Below are 19,140 nucleotides of genomic sequence, written 5' to 3'. Positions count from 1 at the left end.
TACAAAGTCACAGAAACCTATGTACAAAGGCCTTAAGTCACAGAAACTAATGTACCCAGGTACAAAGTCACAGAAACATGTACAAAGGCCTAAAGTCACAGAAACCAATGTACACAGGTACAAAGTCACAGAAAGCAATGTACACAGGTACAAAGTCACAGAAACATATGTACAAAGGCCTTAAGTCACAGAAACCAATGTACACAGGTACAAAGTCACGGGACCAATGTACACAGGTACAAAGTCACAGAAACATATGTACAAAGGCCTAAAGTCACAGAAACCAATGTACACAGGTACAAAGTCACAGAAACCAATGTACACAGGTACAAAGTCACAGAAACCTATGTACAAAGGTAAAAGTCACAGAAACCAATGTACACCGGTACAAAGTCACAGAAACCAATGTACACCGGTACAAAGTCACAAAAACCAATATACACAGGTACAAAGTCACAGAAACCTATGTACAAAGGCCTTAAGTCACAGAAACCAATGTACACAGGTACAAAGTCACAGAAACCTATGTACAAAGGCCTTAAGTCACAGAAACCAATGTACACAGGTACAAAGTCACAGAAACCTATGTACAAAGGCCTTAAGTCACAGAAACCAATGTACACAGTGCAAAGTCACAGAAACCAATGTGCACAGGTGCAAAGTCACAGAAACCAATATACACAGGTACAAAGTCACAGAAACCAATGTTCACAGGTACAAAGTCACAGAAACCTATGTACAAAGGCCTTAAGTCACAGAAACCAATGTACACAGGTGCAAAGTCACAGAAACTAATGTACACAGGTACAAAGTCACAAAAACCAATATACACAGGTACAAAGTCACAGAAACCTATGTACAAAGGCCTTAAGTCACAGAAACCTATGTACTTAAGTCACAGAAACCAATGTACACCGGTACAAAGTCACAAAAACCAATATACACAGGTACAAAGTCACAGAAACCTATGTACAAAGGCCTTAAGTCACAGAAACCAATGTACACAGGTACAAAGTCACAGAAACCTATGTACAAAGGCCTTAAGTCACAGAAACCAATGTACACAGGTACAAAGTCACAGAAACCTATGTACAAAGGCCTTAAGTCACAGAAACCAATGTACACAGGTGCAAAGTCACAGAAACCAATGTACACAGGTGCAAAGTCACAGAAACCAATATACACAGGTACAAAGTCACAGAAACCAATGTTCACAGGTACAAAGTCACAGAAACCAATGTACACAGGTGCAAAGTCACAGAAACCAATGTTCACAGGTACAAAGGCCTAAAGTAACAGAATTGTTTGTTTGTTTGTTTGTTTGATTAATTAATGTCCTATAACAGCTATAGTCATGTAAGGACGGCCTCCGTTGTATGTGGTGTGTTGCATGTATGTTGTGCGAGTACGTGTTTTGGGAGACTGTGGTATATTCATGTTGTGTCTTCTTATATAGTGGAACTGTTGACCTTTTTACAGTGCTATATCACTGAAGCATGCCGCTGAAGACACCAAGCAACACTCCCCGCCCGGTCGTATTATACTGACAACGGGTGAACCAGTCGTCCCACTCCCTGTATGCTGAGCACTAAGCAGGAGCAGAAACTACCACTTTTATAGACTTTGGTGTGTGTCGGCCAGGGGACAGAACCCAGAACCTTCCTCTCAGGGGCGAACGCTCAACTCTAGGCCAAAAGTGAGGCGGTGCCAAGGGAGGTATTAGGAAAGATAAAGTCTGTTAAGAAGAAGAGAAAAGATAAGATCCTAAATTTAGTCGCCTTTTACGATCATGCAATAGGGGCAGCAGGTACAATTCACAGAACCCAATGTACCCAGGTACAAAGTCACAGAAACCAATGTACACAGGTAAATGTCCTGAAGTCACAGAAAACAATATACACAGGTACAAAGGCCTAAAGTTACAGAAACCAATGTACACAGGTACAAATGCCTATCTGTCAAATCTTCACACAATGAACAGTCTTACTGAAAGATACATAACAAAAGGATTGTTCAGTTTAAATAGATGAATTTAATGTCCAAATCAATATCAAAACAAAACAATTAATTGGTAGTAACTCTATATCTCTGTCAATCGCACATGACACATAACACACATGTATAAACTTACAGGCCACAGGGAACACTTAAATTAGTACATGTGTATAAATATTTATGAATGAAACATTATATCAAGTACGATCATATCACACAAATGTTGAATCATTTATTACCGCAATCATTAAATGATTGTTTCATTGCATTAAATATCACTGTACATATCTGTATGTTGTATTCAATTTTTCCATTGGTTAAAACTGAGATCTGTATAGCCATACCATTTACACTGGTTCTCTAAACCACAATAGTAGCATGTAGTATCCACAATGGACCATGGTTCTCTAACTATTTCTACAGATACAAAAGTTTGCCAAGAAAGAGCTTTAACATTGTGAACCTGTCAATGGAGGATGATAATATTTATAGTATTATTTCATCATGTAATAGATGATAATTTTTATTCATGATTTTTGAAGAAAATTGAATTTACACAGTCACTTCAATGAGGATAAGAGCTAATTATCACCACTCAATTTCACTGTTTGCTGTTCTATTGTAAGTATCAATACTGGTAGTAAAAACACAAACAGAGCTCCACAGCATAGAGAACTACATGAATACAATTATAATTCTAACATAGGGTATGTACATGGTCGAGTGAGGTTGACTAATAAAATTATATTTCTTACATCGGAGATTTTGTAAGAGGGATGGCACATGATCAGAGAGACAAATTTCTTTATTTCTGCAGAAGGACAATGTATAAATATTCCTGAGCTTATAATACAATGACAACAGTATAGTTCCCTGTCCCCTGACCTCTATAAATAATGAAGCATTGTATTCCTTCTCACATAGAAAATGGCATTTTATATCATTCTAAATCACACATTGTCCTTTTAATTAATTAATAATTATGCTAGGAGCCATCAGGAACTTTTGTTGTAATACGTAAACCATGCATATCTTTTATCTGTTCTTTGAGAGCCTGAAATAAGAAACAAGAATTACATTTAATGATTTGTCTCGTCTCTCCTGGTATATACTAGGTAATGTTCAAGTCCATTTGACAACAGAATAGCAGGGCAAATGGTTTTTTCCCCCATAATATTGACCCCAATGAATGTAAATTGTAATTATAGCAGATGTAGTTTGACCAGTATGATTGCAAGACAACTAATAGTGCTACTAATCAACAAAGAAAATGTGCAACAATCCAACACTTAATTGTTTTATATCACAAATCGTTTGGGTAAATATTGAACAATATAAACACTTTTGGAGAGATAACTTCTTCATAGCTCAAATGAGTGGAAGATCTGACTCTGATTTCTCGAAACAAAAGTGCAGACTTCAGTCAAAACTTTGTACGTTTTTCTCCTTATGTAACTAATATATGAAAACTTTAGACTTAAGTCAGCTAGTCAAAACTTAAGTTTTTCTCCTTTATGTAACTTATATGAAAACTTAAGACTTTAGTCAGTTTTTGACTTAAGTTTGTTTCGAGAAATTGGGGCTCAGACTAGTCCATTTAGTATCTTAACTAAACCCACCTCTGTTACCATTTTATGCTGAGCTACTTTTCGCTTTCCTTGAAATGAATCTGCTTCTATCAGGATTTCATACATTGCACCACAGCCCCCTATAGAAATACAATACATATGGTACAGTATTTGACCAACTGACCACCCAACTATTGTACAGTATTTGATACCCCACATATTGTACCGTATTTGACCCAAAGACCATGTGTACCCTCATATGGTACAGTATTTGACCCATTGACCACCTACATATGGTACAGTATTTGACCCATTGACCACCCACATATGGTACAGTATTTGACCAATCTACACCCACATATGGTACAGTATTTGATCCATTGACCACCTACATATGGTACAGTATTTGACCCATTGACCACCCACATATTGTACAGTATTTGACCCACTGTCTGATCACCCACATACATGTATGGTACGAAATTTGACCCATGGACTTCTGTTTTACTATATAGTTTAACCTATCTTGACAGGCCATGTGTTCTATCGCTACATTGTACTATACACTTCATTTGAGTAACAACATATTCTTTTTTTAAGAAGAAGAAAATGTCATTTTTCGTAACGATGCTATGCTGTAACAGTCAAAACTGCTTCTAAAGGTAGATAAATCAGCTTGATCAAAGAAATCAACAATAATGGAAACTCCTTTTAAAGCAAATAACAGAAATGCCCATTTGTGGTAAAAATCAAGCAACATCATCAGCATGCAATCTAAATAGTTATATTTTGAAACAAAGAAAGAACTGAGTAACTATAATCAACAAATATGAACTGTTTTACCATAGTTTATACTGACCAGAAATATCCGCGACTTCAACATGAGAGGCACTCGGGAATTTTTCCTTCAGGATGTCCATCAATCGCTGCTCTGCCTCTGTGGGTGGAGCATTAGCCTCACAATATGGACGCAGCCATTTTAAGGCTGGTAACTGTCAATTTTGATAGAAAATAAATAATAACATTAAGCCCAAAAATAAAATTAACTGATTATATTGATATACATGCATGCAAGGCATATATACAGTACTAACCAATTAAGGTGGCTCTGAAAATACATATATATACAGTACATGTTTGTATAATTATTTTCAGTTCACATATATGTACACTTCTGTATATGACGACCTGCATTAGAGATCAAACTTAAAACCTCTGGATCATTGTTATATAGTTAATTTAAACCTAAAAAATAAAGCAAATTAAACCAATAACACAATCCAATGCTCTATTAGCCAATTTTTTACCGCATTAACTGTGGTAATTTCACCAGGATTTCTTTATAGATTTGTATAATAATGAGTCATTTGTCACTGGAACACTGACTTTTAAATTTTGAGTAAAGACATATGTTATTTAAGTTTGCATTTACATAACATATATATAAATGAATATGACCAACATGTTGCACATCGTATGTACGTATACCAACAGTGTTGTTTGTGACCTTGAAAATATTACATAACCTAACAAAATTTTAAAAATACTGTACTTGTTTACGTGTTACATGTACAGCAACAATCAGTATGGAATATATCAAGTAGCATTACATTTCAATTTGATATATCTAGCAGGATCCTTAACTTAGCTTGACCGATTTGCACGTGTAGTATCTTATCACTTTGTCTTACAGCAAACATGTACATATGTACAATGTTCCCTGTCAATCACAGCTATTAAATAATGTCATGTAGTTACGGCGACATGTTCTTGATCGACTCCTTTAATGATAAAAACCATGCTACCTGTCTGTTCAAAAATATTCTGCGAAACATTCTGTTGAATCCCTTCAAGTTTCAGACCATGTTTTGATTCCAGAGCGGAAGTGACCTGGAGTGTAGAGTAATCATTTTCCTATTTTATCAATTTATATAAATTGATGTTATTTGATTATTAAAACGCTAATTTGTCATCAGAAAAAAATACGTAAGATTAATTTAAAACCCTACTTTTTTTAATTACAAGAGCGTGTAGAAGTATGGCAAAATAAATTTTATTATAATCAAGTAGCGATTCTCCCTCCCTTAGACATCCGGGGTATTTCAAGATGTCAGCCTTCAGCAGCAGAGTCGCCGGTAAACTTCACAGAGTTTTCAAGAATAAGATTAAGGTATACGTACTAAACTAATTTTCAGCATAACTTGTTCTCTTTCTAATATGTTAATATAGAATAGTATCTTTTACGACCGTTTTATTCCTAATGTTTACTTTGTAAATGACATTTCTCAATGGTCGTCAGCAAACCAAAGGTTCAAAGTTCATTTGAAATGGTAAACAAGTCACCAAGCACGTAGTTTACCATTTTGTTTGTGAAAATGATTTACATCTTGACATTTTGAACTGCCAAATGTTATGCATGTCTTAAAACAAATCAGAGCAACAGTATTAAGTTCTAAAGCTTTGAGGTCGACACTTACTGACTGACTAACGGAGTAAAACTGAGTAAAGGGAGATAACTTCCACAAAAACACTTGCACAAGTTGTCATAAATAGTATTTGATTCGGTTTTAAAATTAAGTAAAACTGTCACACACGTTTGTTCATTTATGCTACCTGTACAAAGATTATCAGATTATCAAAAAAGTATGTTTTCGAATTGTCAATATACATTGTATTGTACCAGAAACATACATTGTATTACAAATTACAATATATGTATATATATACCATATATGTTTCTAATTTTACAACATTATAATGTGTGCAAAAAGTATCAGAAGTGCCTAACGTCTAAATTGTACCTCCCAATGCAGTTTGCTTATTTTCTCTACGCGATCATAATATGTTAAACAAGTAAAACACTGTTACTGTTTCAGCAGAATTACTCCTTTCATTTCTTTTTAAAGATGCCTCTCCGCTGAAAAATGGTGGGTTTTTTTTTTCTCTATCAAAAACAGGAGCAGACAAATTATTATTTTTTTCTGGTACAAAAGTTACTTACTTACACCACTGAAAGGTTTGAGCTTCTAATTTTACTTACAGATGAAACTATTAAAGATGCTCCACTGCTGACAAATGGTATTTTTTCGCTATCAAAAACAGGAGCAGATGATTTAGTATTTTTCTTCAGTTGCAAAAGTTACTTACTTTACACCATTACCACCATTGAAAAGTTTGAGCTTGTAATTTTACTTTAAGTTAAAAATATGAAAAATAATTAATTGCATCCCGAAAAAATTCTGTGTCACTATATGCTATATGGAATGAAGTACTAATTGCACATGCAATAATGGTGAAATGGATTATTTTACATTATTTTTTGTGTTAATTAGACATATATATACACGATTAAAAACCAATTATTGTTCAAATGATGAATATCATTTATGCTCTGTCGGCGGTTGAGCATCTTTAAAAATAATAAATTGTGTCCTGAAAAAGAATTGTGGTGCTATGTCCTAATTGTGCATGAACCAAAAGCAACGTAATTGATCTTATATTAATTATTACTTTTGTGTTAATAAGACATATATATACACCATTAAACCCTAATTTTTGTTCAATTGATGAGTATCGTTTATGATCTGTCAGCGGTGGAGCATCTTTAATGTTTATGTTTTGAATTTATGATCATTTGTTTTAGAATGTACGTTATCTGTCTGTGTCCACGCCCTGCTGTGGTGAGCACCCACAAGCGAAGATGTTCCCTGTTATGAGAACTCCAATGTTACCTGCAGACTCTTTTAAAGGAAAGACAGTTTTTATAACAGGAGGGGGTACTGGTTTAGGAAAGGGGATGACGACAATGCTGGCACGACTGGGAGCCCAAGTGGTCATCACTAGTAGGTAAGTATACACCTGTAAGAAACAGATTCTTCTTAGAGAAGGATAAGTCACATTGGGTTTTGGGGAAGTCCAAGGCAGGCGCTTTTGTGTTTGTGCACTGACCGTGACGTTGGGCGACGAGTGATTTTCCTTTGATATCCGCCGGCGCAGTCTTTGATGTAGCTTGCGGGTGCGTGGGTTACCGTCTTACTTTCTGAAGCGGGCAGTCATTTCATGCGCTGTCGTATTTTTTTAACGAAAGTTTAAGACATAGCCTCTAAATCTTCCGTCCTTAAAACAAGTTATAAACGTTGTGAAATTTAATAAACTTTACATTGGTGTTTCGTTTGACTCGAAAAGACAAGTATTTGTTGAGAAAAACGGTTTGTATTCCCGGTTTATAGGCGTCTCGCGTGGTGTTTGGTAATGTAAAGAGACAGACACGAATCCTTCTCACTTATAAATCCTTGCCTGTAAGAAACAGATTCTTCTTAGTCAAATGTACATACCATCAGTAGACATACCCAAAATGTGCTCCCAAAAATGGATTTTCAAGGAATTAAAGGTAGAAACTTCAAGAGATGTTTTAATTTATATTGAATGTATACATTGAACAAATGTACATGTGTAAACACTATTGATTAAAATCAAATGGAAATAATCAATTCAAATTTATCACACTCCTTGCAATTGTCAACATCCATATTCATCAATTTAATTTTTGTTTTATAAACGTAGTTTGTAAATAGATCACATTTGTTTGCAGAAAAATAGATGTGCTTGAAACTACCGCAGCTGAAATAGCAGAAGAAACTGGGAGTAAGGTACATTTGGCAACTCTGATGTCACATTCGCCGTATAACTCTCTGGAATATCATAATAATAATATATTAATTTAAATAAATCATAAAACACTAAAATCAGACAAAGATTATGATCATAGAATACCCTCCTAAATAGTAAGTATTAGTAACATGTTTGAAACTGGTCAAGGGGGACAACTGAACAATTTCAACACTATATTACCATTCAAATATCATTACACATCCATGCTTTATCAATAGCAATAAAATGAGATATTTAAATTACAGGTCCTTGCTGTTGCTGCTGATGTAAGAGACCCTGAGACAGTGAAGAAGGCAGTGGATCAATGTGTTGAGGCCTTTGGACTACCTAATGTCGTCATTAATAACGCTGCAGGAAATTTTATATCACCATCAGAGAGACTGTCTCCTAATGCTTGGCGAACCATCACAGACATTGTATTGAATGGCTCAGCATATGTAACCCTAGAGATTGGCAAGCGCCTAATAGCTGCTGAACAAGGTAAATATATACTCCTCATTCATATTCTTATGATCCAAAATTTATAGGAGTAAATTGATAAAGATCATCCTTGGATCAATTATCATGGTTATTTTATAGTTATTAGAACTTCTCAAGCTCTTTCTGTATGAAAAATATTTGTTGGTATATGGAGCCAGGGCTATAAAGTCAATTTAGAAATACTTTTATAGGTATATTTATTAGCTCACCTGGTCCGAAGGACCAAGGTGAGCTTATGCCATACCGTGGCGTCCGGCGTCCGTCGTCCGTCCGTCCGTCGTCCCGTCGTCCGTCGTCCGTCGTCCGTCCGTCCGTCCGTCCGTCAAACAATCGACTTCTTCTCCATAACCGCTGGTCGGATTTCAACAAAATTTGGCTGGTAGCATCCTTATGGGCTACTAACTGAAAATTGTACAAATGATGGGGCTGACCCCCCAGGGGCCTGAGGGGCGGGGCCAAAAGGGGTCAATTTGGCTATTTCCATATAAACGACTTCTTCTCTGAAACCAAGCATGGGATAGCACCCATAATGCAATGGTAGCATCCTTATAGGGTGGGGATTCAAAATTGTACAAATGATGGGGCTGACCCCCCGGGGGCCTGAGGGGCGGGGTCAAATGGGGTCCATTTGGCTATTTCCATATAAACGACTTCTTCTCTGAAACCAAGCATGGGATAGCACCCATAATGCAATGGTAGCATCCTTATAGGGTGGGGATTCAAAATTGTACAAATGATGGGGCTGACCCCCCGGGGGCCTGAGGGGCGGGGTCAAATGGGGTCAATTTGGCTATTTCCATATAAACGACTTCTTCTCTGAAACTAAGCATGAGATAGCACTCATAATGCAATGGTAGTATCGTTATAGGGTAGGGATTCAAAATTGTACAAATGATGTGGCTGACCCCCCGGGGGCCTGAGGGGCGGGGTCAAAAGGGTTCAATTTGGCTATTTCCATATAAACGACTTCTTCTCTGAAACCAAGCATGGGATAGCACCCATAATGCAATGGTAGCATCCTTATAGGGTGGGGATTCAAAATTGTACAAATGATGGGGCAGACCCCCGGGGGCCTGAGGGGCGGGGTCAAATGGGGTCAATTTGGCTATTTCCATATAAACGACTTCTTCTCTGAAACCAAGCATGGGATAGCACCAATAATGCAATGGTAGCAACCTTATAGGGTGGGGATTCAAAATTGTACAAATGATGGGGCTGACCCCCCGGGGGCCTGAGGGGCGGGGTCAAATGGGGTCCATTTGGCTATTTCCATATAAACGACTTCTTCTCTGAAACCAAGCATGGGATAGCACCCATAATGCAATGGTAGCATCCTTATAGGATGGGGATTCAAAATTGTACAAATGATGGGGCTGACCCCCAGGGGGCCTGAGGGGCGGGGTCAAAAGGGGCCAATTTGGCTATTTCCATATAAACGACTTCTTCTCTGAAACTAACCACGTTATAGCACTCATAATACAATGGTAGTATCCTTATAGTGTGGGAATTCAAAATTGTGCAAATGATAGGGCTGACCCCCCGGGGGCCTGAGGGGCGGGGTCAAAAGTGGTCAATTTCCATATAAATGACTTTTTCTCTGCAACTTAACATGGGATTACGCTCATAATGCAATGGTTACATCCTTATAGGGTTTGAATTCAAAATTTTGCAAATGATGGGGCTGACCCCCCGGGGGCCTGAAGGGTGGGGTCAAAAGGGGTCAATTTAGCTATTTCCATATAAACGACTTCTTCTCTGCAACTAAGAATGGAAGAGCACTTATAATGCAATGGTAGCATCCTTATAGGGTTGGGATTTGAAATTGTACAAATGATAGGGCTGACCCCCGGGGCCTTAGACGGCAATAGATGCGAGGTCAAAAGGTCAATTAGGCTACTATTTTCATATAAATTACTTTGTCTCTGAACCTATGTATTGGATAGCATATTTGTATGGTATCAATAGCATCATTGTATGGTTGTGATTCAAAATTAAACTTTGGGAGTCAATTTTGCTTATTTTTCTAATTGTCTGAGTCTTGTGATAATTACTAACAAAAAACCAGGTGAGCGATACAGGCCCTCTGGGCCTCTTGTTATATGTATATACCAGGGGTAAAAACTGAAAGCGTTAATACTCACAATAAAATAGGAAAGCAGGTGTGCATGTGCATTGATCATAATGTACCTGTACTGTTATATAAATCCAATGATTGTATGCCACCATATTATATAGGAGTGAATGATTTGCCTTATAAAATTTTAAAACATTATTTTTTCACAGGAGCTGCATTCCTTTCTATCACTACAATTTATGCTGAAAGTGGATCAGCTTATGTTTCTCCAAGTGCTGCAGCTAAGGCAGGAGTGGAAGCCATGACAAAGTTAGTAGATCTGAGAATTATCTCCCTTGTCACACTCTTTATGATTCATCTATAGATATAACCATAACAGCTTTTATTTGTGAATGTGAAATGAGTTTGCTTACTCTTATTAATTAATACTATGCTTATCACCACTTCCTGAACAACTAAATGTTACTGTAAATTCAATAACAAGTATTGTCTGATGTTTACCAGGGTCATCCTAATTACTGCCCAGTGGTTGACTATCACTGCACCACATGGAAAAACAGCAAAATGAACCTTCATTGTTTACATAGATTTACAAAGAGAATATTGGCATTAATTTGGTGTAGTAACTTCATTCTAGAGCATTGATATTTATTAAAATAGGGAGCATTAAATCAATTTTAAAGTTGAAAAAAAAAATTCTGCAAAAACAATGAAAAAGTTACCCCTCATTCCTTTCATTTATTTAATATTTGTTTAACATTTAATAGGTCCTTAGCCTCTGAATGGGGGAAGTACGGTATCAGGTTGAACTGCATCGCTCCTGGACCAATTCATACAGTGGTAGGTATCATGAAAATAAAACCAGAGAAAAGGAATTTTCTGATGTAAAAAACTGGACGAGTAATTATATTTTTTTTCATGCTTTTTACATTTGAATTTGTTAGTCTAGATTAAGAAATAATCTGGAGGTACACTTAATTCTTCTACCATATCAGGGTGCCTTTAGCCGCCTGGACCCCACTGGTCAGTTTATAGACAGTGTAAAGGAGATAATGCCCAGTGGCCGCCTTGGAGAAGTGGAGGAGATAGCTAACCTGGCCAGCTACTTGGTCAGTGACTACGCTAGCTGGGTCACAGGAGAGGTATGTCACCAAAAAATTCTGATGCTTCTTCCTAGGGAAGAAATCACTTATTTGCAACTCAAAGCAGTGAAAAAAGTTTAGCTTTTCAAAAAATATGTGTATGAGAGGGGTAGGAAAACATTTCTCCAGAAACTTCATCGTAAACAATTTTACTGTCTTGTATAGGTAATGTTAACTTCCAAACATTTAATAATGAAAGCTTTTGTAAAGAATTTATCGTTTATCTTCACATTTCTGGTTTTAGGTTGTCCGGTTTGATGGTGGAGAATTTGTCAGCAGAGCTGGATCGTTCAATGAACTTCGACAAGTATCCAAGGAACAATGGGATTTGATGGAGCAGATGATTCGAAAAACCAAAGGGTCATAAATCATCTGAATTAAAAGTTAGGAACTTTACCTGAATTTCAATAAATTAAAATCAGATTTTAATTTACTGTGATACCTAGGTACTAGAAGACTATATTCTGATATAATCAATTAATTCTAAACCAAAATGTAGGTTTATATGATTTTGACTGCTATTTAATGTCTGTAAAAGGAAGTGAGCCTTATGTTATTATAATGTCTGTAGAACATTTTTTGGATATTACATTTTCTTTATAAAATTGTCTGTAAATTACAGAAACATTGGGTTTTAGTGATATTGATTGTGAGAATATTTTGAGATAACTGAGGTCACCAAACATGGAGTTACTTTACATATATTAGCTACAATTACCTCCCTTTTCTCAGCTTGCTTCATTGTATGACTTTTAAGAAGATCTGATGACAATCAAAACGGGTTACCTTAAGAAAATTTGAAATATGATAATTCAAACAGAATTTGGTTACTCAACACTGTGATATTTATAGTACTCTATAGAAGACAGCAAGAAGCCATCAAATGGTCACAGATTTAGATAGCTTGTATATACATGTATATTGTTGCATGATCCTCATACAATGATAAATAAAATGTATATCTTTGATGGTTGATACAACTAATCAATAAATGCGAGTGCTAATATTGATAGTAGTTTTTTCTTTTGAGTGTAAATTTAATGTGGTACATAGTTGTTGATTTGAGCCCAGGCTCAATGGTCCTGACATGAGAAGATTTGTTAAATAAATTATTTTCTATTATTTGATTGCTTTTGTAGTCTTTTCATCCATACCCATGGGCAATAGTTTGCTTTTTCTCATATTATTGAGTGGTTAAAGGATATACTGATAATATTGTAATGAATACTCTTGGATAAATCAAAGTTTACTACTACGAAAATTAACCCACTATACATCCCTCAAGAGCTGAGGAATGTCACAAGGCGTAAAGACAAGTTCCTCAACGCAGACGGTGCTCCAAAAAGCGTAAAGAGAAGCTGCACAAAGTGTAAAGACAAGAGCTGCACACAAGGAAAAGACAAGAGCTGAAGACGATGTAAAGACGAGCTTTTTCAAAAGCGTAAAGACAAGTGCTGCACACGGCGTAAAGACAAGAGCTGCACAAGGTGTAAAGATAAGAGCTGCACAAAGCGTAAAGACAAGTGCTGCACACAACGTAAAGACAAATGCTGCACACGGCGTAAAGACAAGAGCTGCACTAGGCGTAAAGATAAACTGCACAAGGCATAAAGACGAGCTGCACAAGGAATAAAGACAAGAGCTGCACGAGGTGTAAGGACAAAAGCTGCACGCGGCGTAAAGACATGAGCTGCATATGGCATAAAGACAGGTACGGCACACGGCGTAAAGACGAGCTCCTCAAGGCATAAAGACAAGCTCCATAAGGCGTAAAGACAAGCTGCACAAGGCGTAAAGACAACATGCACAAAGTGTAAAGATAAACTGCACAGGCGCAAATTGGAATTGAAGGACATTAGAGTAACGAGTGATGACAGACAGGCTTTGACCCCGAAAAGTCCTTACATTCACCAACAAATGGAAATCTTTGCACCAGTACTACAGCATACACAACAACCAGCAGGACCATGTTGACCAAGCGAATATTTAACATTACTATCTGCTAGGATCGACATACAGTCAGTCACAAAGAAGATTAAGTCGACGCTATCCTTTCTGATCCACAGTATCGGCACCTTTCCATTAAGAGCTCAGTAAGACCAACTCATATGGAAGACCGTCGTTGGAATATGCTTTTATAGGATCCATCTATGGAACCAACTCCCCCAGACACTGGTCCTGATTGATGAGCCTACACCATTTCGACAGACCCTGCTGAGGAAATCCACTGCTGGTTTCTACTTATAATAGCTTGTTCTAAACGTTTAACGTTATGTCGGTAAGGTTATTTGGTGACAGAATAGGTTCCGAATTAGCTGCACGTTGTCCTGTCCAATTATGAAATGGTGAAAAGAAGATAAAGGGTCATAAGGTGTAATTTATCAGGTCCCAGTGTACGAAGATTCCTTGACTTAACATTCTGTAATGCTTTCCTATGAAATATTTATTAAAGTATTAAATTTCCACCGCTGATGAATGATATTTTTTCTCTATCAAATACAAGAGCGGACGATTTGGTATTTTTCTTCAGTTACAAATGTTACTTACTTTACACTATGATTGAAAAGTTTGAGCTTCTTATTTACAACAAGATGAATATATATAAAATTAATTAATTGCGTCCCAAAAAAATCCGTGGCATTATGTCCTATATGGAAAGAAGAACTGACAAATTAAATTATTGTATATGTGCTAATAAGACACATGTACACACGATTAAACATCAGTTATTGTTCCAATGTTAGGTATTGCTTATGATCTGTCGGCGGTGGAGCATCTTGAAGTTTAGGGATGTAATTGAAACTGGGAGCTGCTTAAACGATTCTAAACCTACTACAATCAAAATATGAAGAAAAAAATGCAGAAGAATAAAGCACGCAAACGTTCTTACCTTACTTATCATTATTTGCACAATATTGTTGCACCAGTGTCCCAACATACAATATTGTATTGGTATATATACATCAGAGGATTTGGGTGCAAAAGCAGCGGACCATTCCATTTCCTCAGTGGTTTAGGCCTCAACCAGGGGCATAGGTAGCGTGGGGTTGGGGTGGTTGGGTTCTTAAAAGATTCATTAGTTTATTTTTATTAGCAAGACAATTAATTACAAAATATTGAGGGCCCCCCAATCTATAGCCTGAACTATAGTTGTATTGTACGTCTTCGTAAACTGTAGTATAACATCATCCTCCATTTCTTTCCTGTTAAGAAAAGATAAACATTTAAGTTAATCACGTTTTTAGAGGAATTTGCTGGATTGCTTCCTCGATATTCCATGGACTATATCAGTACTAATTTATCACTGTCGGTATATACAACTCATATGTCATATATAAAGTGTCATAGTATCTTCATACTTTATCATCATCATCATCATCATTTTTTATTCCTCAAAAGTTGAGAGTACAAGGAATTTAAAAAAAATATAAATTGTTTATACATGTATATTGGAGCGGACTTATTACATAGAAAGGTCAGATCAAAGTTCAGTTAGCGACAAAATCGCACGACTAAATGCACATTTCTTTACATGCTAGTTAATAAAGCCCATGTCACAGTATCGTGAAAGTAGATTTCTGCTGACTTTTTGAGGAGATACGCACAATCCTTTGTAAATCCATCTTACAGTTCATCTTATTCAAAATCGAAATCAGGAATTTTTGCTTTGAATATTGTCTGAAGCAAAAAGGAGCAGAAACTACCACTTTATAGACTGCGGTGTCTCGATCAGGGAACAAAACCCAAAGGTTCCTCACAGGGGCGAACGCTCATTTGTAGGCCAAAGGTGAGACAATGTCTAGGGAGATGTTAGAAAGAAAGTCAGACATCATAAAGAGTTGACATTTCGTTTCCACGCTGTGTAATCAGATGACCTTTTTGTGAAATGATTGTAACAATGACGAGTGTGATAAAACCACTACTAAAGATAGTTCAATCAATAGAGTGCAATAAACTTATTCCCATGAAATTAGTTTTTATATTATTCATTAAAGTTACACTACACTCATGATATTATCGGAAATGGACCATAAACTGGTCCACTATACCACCATCCCACCAATGATCAGATGGCTTAATACCGTATAATTTGTCAACTTACAATTGATAGCATATGGCAGCAGCGCGCACTCGAGTATGCCCATTATATTTACAACCTCGGCAACGTGTGCCGACGCATTCAGCGATACCACATCACATGGGGATGTGAGCGATTGTCATGAAACTGAACTTTTTTTCAAATCAGACTTTCACAAACCTATAGTATTCACTGTAGGTTCGTATTTCATGTATGCTTGGGACAAACACCAGATTGAAAGTAGATAGGAGAAACGACCAAATGAACAGTTAATAAGTGTAAGCCATCAAACGTTTTGCAAAGTTACAAATTTTAGAAGAGGCGTTAAGTATCTATATGAGGGACATATAGTTTTGCTTGGTATCAACATGAATTTGTCTTTGGAGAACAGTTCCTCTTTGGAAAACCGTTCGGCTGAAGAAGAGTACTACTACTACTACTATGAAGAGAAATCCCCTGAAATGGTGTCGGTGGCGGCTCCATTTATCGTACCAATGATGGGCTACGTATACCCGATTCTCGCCCTCATGACGCTAATCACAAATACTGTGGTGGTGACGATTTTCAGCAAGAAGATGAGAACGCCAACCTCCATTATCTTGGTGGCCTTAGCTCTGTCCGACACCTTGACGTGTCTGTGCATGTTACCAGATGCTGTGTACCTCTATACTCTGAAGAACTATAGGACTTATTTGCCATTTGGATGGTGTTTGTACCGCCATTACATCACTGCAGATCTGTACAGAGTGACAAGGACATGTTCTAATTGGATCACCGTTGTTCTAGGCCTCCAAAGGTATGTTGTAGTTCGGCTCCCATTCAAAGCTAAAAAGATATGTTCTTCGCGACATTCGATAATAGCGTGTATTGTTGCTTGCGTAATCGCTATTACGGTTCATTTAAACTTATTCCTGTTCATTGAAGTACATCCACTTCCGGTTACCTCGAAGACGAACGAGACATTTGTAGATAGCTGCTACCTAACCGTTGCTGATTATTATATCAAAGTAGTTGGAGACATCAAAAGAGCTGTAATGTTGTATTATGTAATATCCGGAGTTCTCTCCCGATTTCTCCCGTGTCTTTTGCTGCTAGTTTTTACGTGCTTGCTTGTGCATGAACTTCGAAAAGGTCAACGTTTTATCGTCAGTGCATGTGAAAATTCGAACAGTAAGAGAAACACTAAACAAATCACACAATTTGTCGTCGCTATTCTTGTAATATTTCTCCTTTCTGAGCTCCATGATGCTATAGCGTTTGGGATTTATGTGTACGAGATAGCAGCTGACAAGGTGGCGTCTGTTCTCACACAGAAAGTGGACGCCATATGGGACTACGTTGGAATGATGCTTTCTTTAGTTGGATTCCAGTGTAATTTCTGGATTTATATGCTTATGAGCTCTCAATTCAGGTCAGCACTGAAGAGCTTGTGTTTTTCGTCAGTCCGACATGAAAGTGTTACGACAACCTCCACACTGGCGCCGTTACAAGGAAAACGTACTATGGCCGATATCAATACTTTAGATTCAGACAAGGAATGACTTTTCAACAACAACAAAAAACTGAATACCTTTCATAAATGACGTTGTATTATTCGACCTCTTCAAATACATCGCTCTTTACACATATGTATTTGAAGGGAAGGGGTCACAATCTTCAATAAATGTGCAGTTTAAAAAAAAATATGGGTTGAATTGTAAGCTGTTTGTTAACAAAACTCTATTCAAGTTTATCTGATTTTGTATCTGGCTAAAGTATCAGAAATGTTGTGAGTATTAAAATGTTCATTTGAATGTAGCATTCTTTATTTCATTTGTATTGCTTGAAATATAATCTATATACATGTACTGTCGTTAATAAAAATTGAAACATAGTATCATGATTGTATCATCAATTATATCATCATTATTTCATCTGTCCTTATTCATCTTTAAAATGACACAGTTGTAACAGTTGTCGGACAACAGGTGTGGCAGGATTCCTTGTCGAAACGAAACTGCTGTCATTATAATGCGCTCGCCCTGCCGACGTGTTATTTGCAACGTAGAAGTCATAAAATGACGTGAAACGTGTACCATGTATAATTAATATGTTATATCAACCGTTTTCACAGAACAAAATTCCAAACATGATGGAAATTTAAACAAAACAGTAAAATGCATTTCGATCATATCCCTGATATGTTGACTATTCCCGTGTGACTTGCGAACAATGCTTGTGATGGACGCTAGTTTATGGCATTCTCATTAAAAATACGTTATATACACTCTGCATGTCAACACTTAACTCACTCACCCATACACATCGACATTAGTATATTTCCACATTATTTTTTTTGTAATATGGTGATATTGTAGCATCGATATCATTGAGATGAAAACAAAATAAACAGATACTATCCTCCTTTACACATATCCCTATACCCCTGTTACTATAATTTTATCGCCATCAACAGTATCGATCCTTTCATTGTGTAGAAACAAACATGTTTGTATTGTCAAACATACAATGATACCCAAATTTTCATGTTAGAAATTCAAATAAGTCTAAAATCAGCAACAAAATGTAAAGATGCAAAAACAAACAGGCAAATTTTATATTACACGAAAAATGAGAAATTCAATTCCTATTCCGAACAATATCAAAATGCAAAATTTATTCATTAAAGAAGATATACAGAGATGTATGACCAAAACAATCGTAGAAGATTTTAAACAAAATAAAGATGGAGATTGGTAACAAAAGTCTATTTAAAGTCTACACTTTAACTTTATTAAGTTTTTAAAAATACAAATATGTCTTGTTTAACTAAATTAGATGTGCTATTTGACGGTAAATATACAGATTACTGTGAATTCAATATAAAAATGTCTACTGTACAAAATATGGCAATCAGATTTAGATCAGTTTCTTCAAAATAAGACCATTTACAAATCTTTAGCATCAAGTCTGCGTCATATTTCTTTTCGCGGAAGACGGTCATTCATCTGAATCATATGGTTCCATTCTTCTCATGCTTTTCAATTAGTTTTCGTACAAGTCGTTTTGACCTTAAATTTGTATGTTACAGTTTATATAATTACAACAAGCAATATAAAAATTCTACTGATTTTGGAAACAAGTTCAAGTCAC

The 19,140-nt window shown here is 36.5% G+C and overlaps 4 protein-coding genes across 4 annotated transcripts; 3 read left to right on the top strand and 1 right to left on the bottom strand.

Annotated features, from left to right (window-relative positions):
• Positions 1-375: 375 nt before the first annotated feature.
• On the top strand, positions 376-1,291 carry LOC138316717 (uncharacterized). Its single transcript, XM_069258375.1, has 2 exons — positions 376-684; positions 896-1,291. Exons 1-2 carry the CDS (start codon positions 376-378, stop codon positions 1,289-1,291), a joined length of 705 nt encoding a protein of 234 aa, XP_069114476.1.
• Positions 1,292-2,009: 718 nt separating this feature from the next.
• On the bottom strand, positions 2,010-5,460 carry LOC138315922 (bolA-like protein 3). The gene is made up of 4 exons (XM_069257299.1): positions 5,369-5,460; positions 4,423-4,555; positions 3,615-3,703; positions 2,010-3,049 (listed from the first exon to the last, which is right to left on the bottom strand). Exons 1-4 carry the CDS (start codon positions 5,396-5,398, stop codon positions 2,981-2,983), a joined length of 321 nt encoding a protein of 106 aa, XP_069113400.1. The 5' UTR covers positions 5,399-5,460; the 3' UTR covers positions 2,010-2,980.
• A 162-nt stretch (positions 5,461-5,622) lies between these two features.
• Positions 5,623-13,052, top strand: LOC138315921 (2,4-dienoyl-CoA reductase [(3E)-enoyl-CoA-producing], mitochondrial-like). The gene is made up of 8 exons (XM_069257298.1): positions 5,623-5,733; positions 7,207-7,409; positions 8,155-8,212; positions 8,480-8,714; positions 10,998-11,097; positions 11,556-11,628; positions 11,784-11,930; positions 12,175-13,052. The coding sequence occupies exons 1-8, from the start codon at positions 5,671-5,673 to the stop codon at positions 12,295-12,297; spliced, it is 1,002 nt and encodes a 333-aa protein (XP_069113399.1). The 5' UTR covers positions 5,623-5,670; the 3' UTR covers positions 12,298-13,052.
• A 3,057-nt stretch (positions 13,053-16,109) lies between these two features.
• Positions 16,110-17,776, top strand: LOC138317020 (sex peptide receptor-like). Its single transcript, XM_069258652.1, has one exon. It carries the CDS (start codon positions 16,377-16,379, stop codon positions 17,547-17,549), a length of 1,173 nt encoding a protein of 390 aa, XP_069114753.1. The 5' UTR covers positions 16,110-16,376; the 3' UTR covers positions 17,550-17,776.
• The last annotated feature ends 1,364 nt before the right edge of the window (positions 17,777-19,140 follow it).

Source organism: Argopecten irradians, chromosome 2, assembly GCF_041381155.1.
Source record: "Argopecten irradians isolate NY chromosome 2, Ai_NY, whole genome shotgun sequence".
Classification (NCBI taxonomy): Eukaryota; Metazoa; Mollusca; class Bivalvia; order Pectinida; family Pectinidae; genus Argopecten; species Argopecten irradians.
Note: the sequence above shows the minus strand (reverse complement) of the source record. Positions and strands in the feature narration are given on the sequence as shown.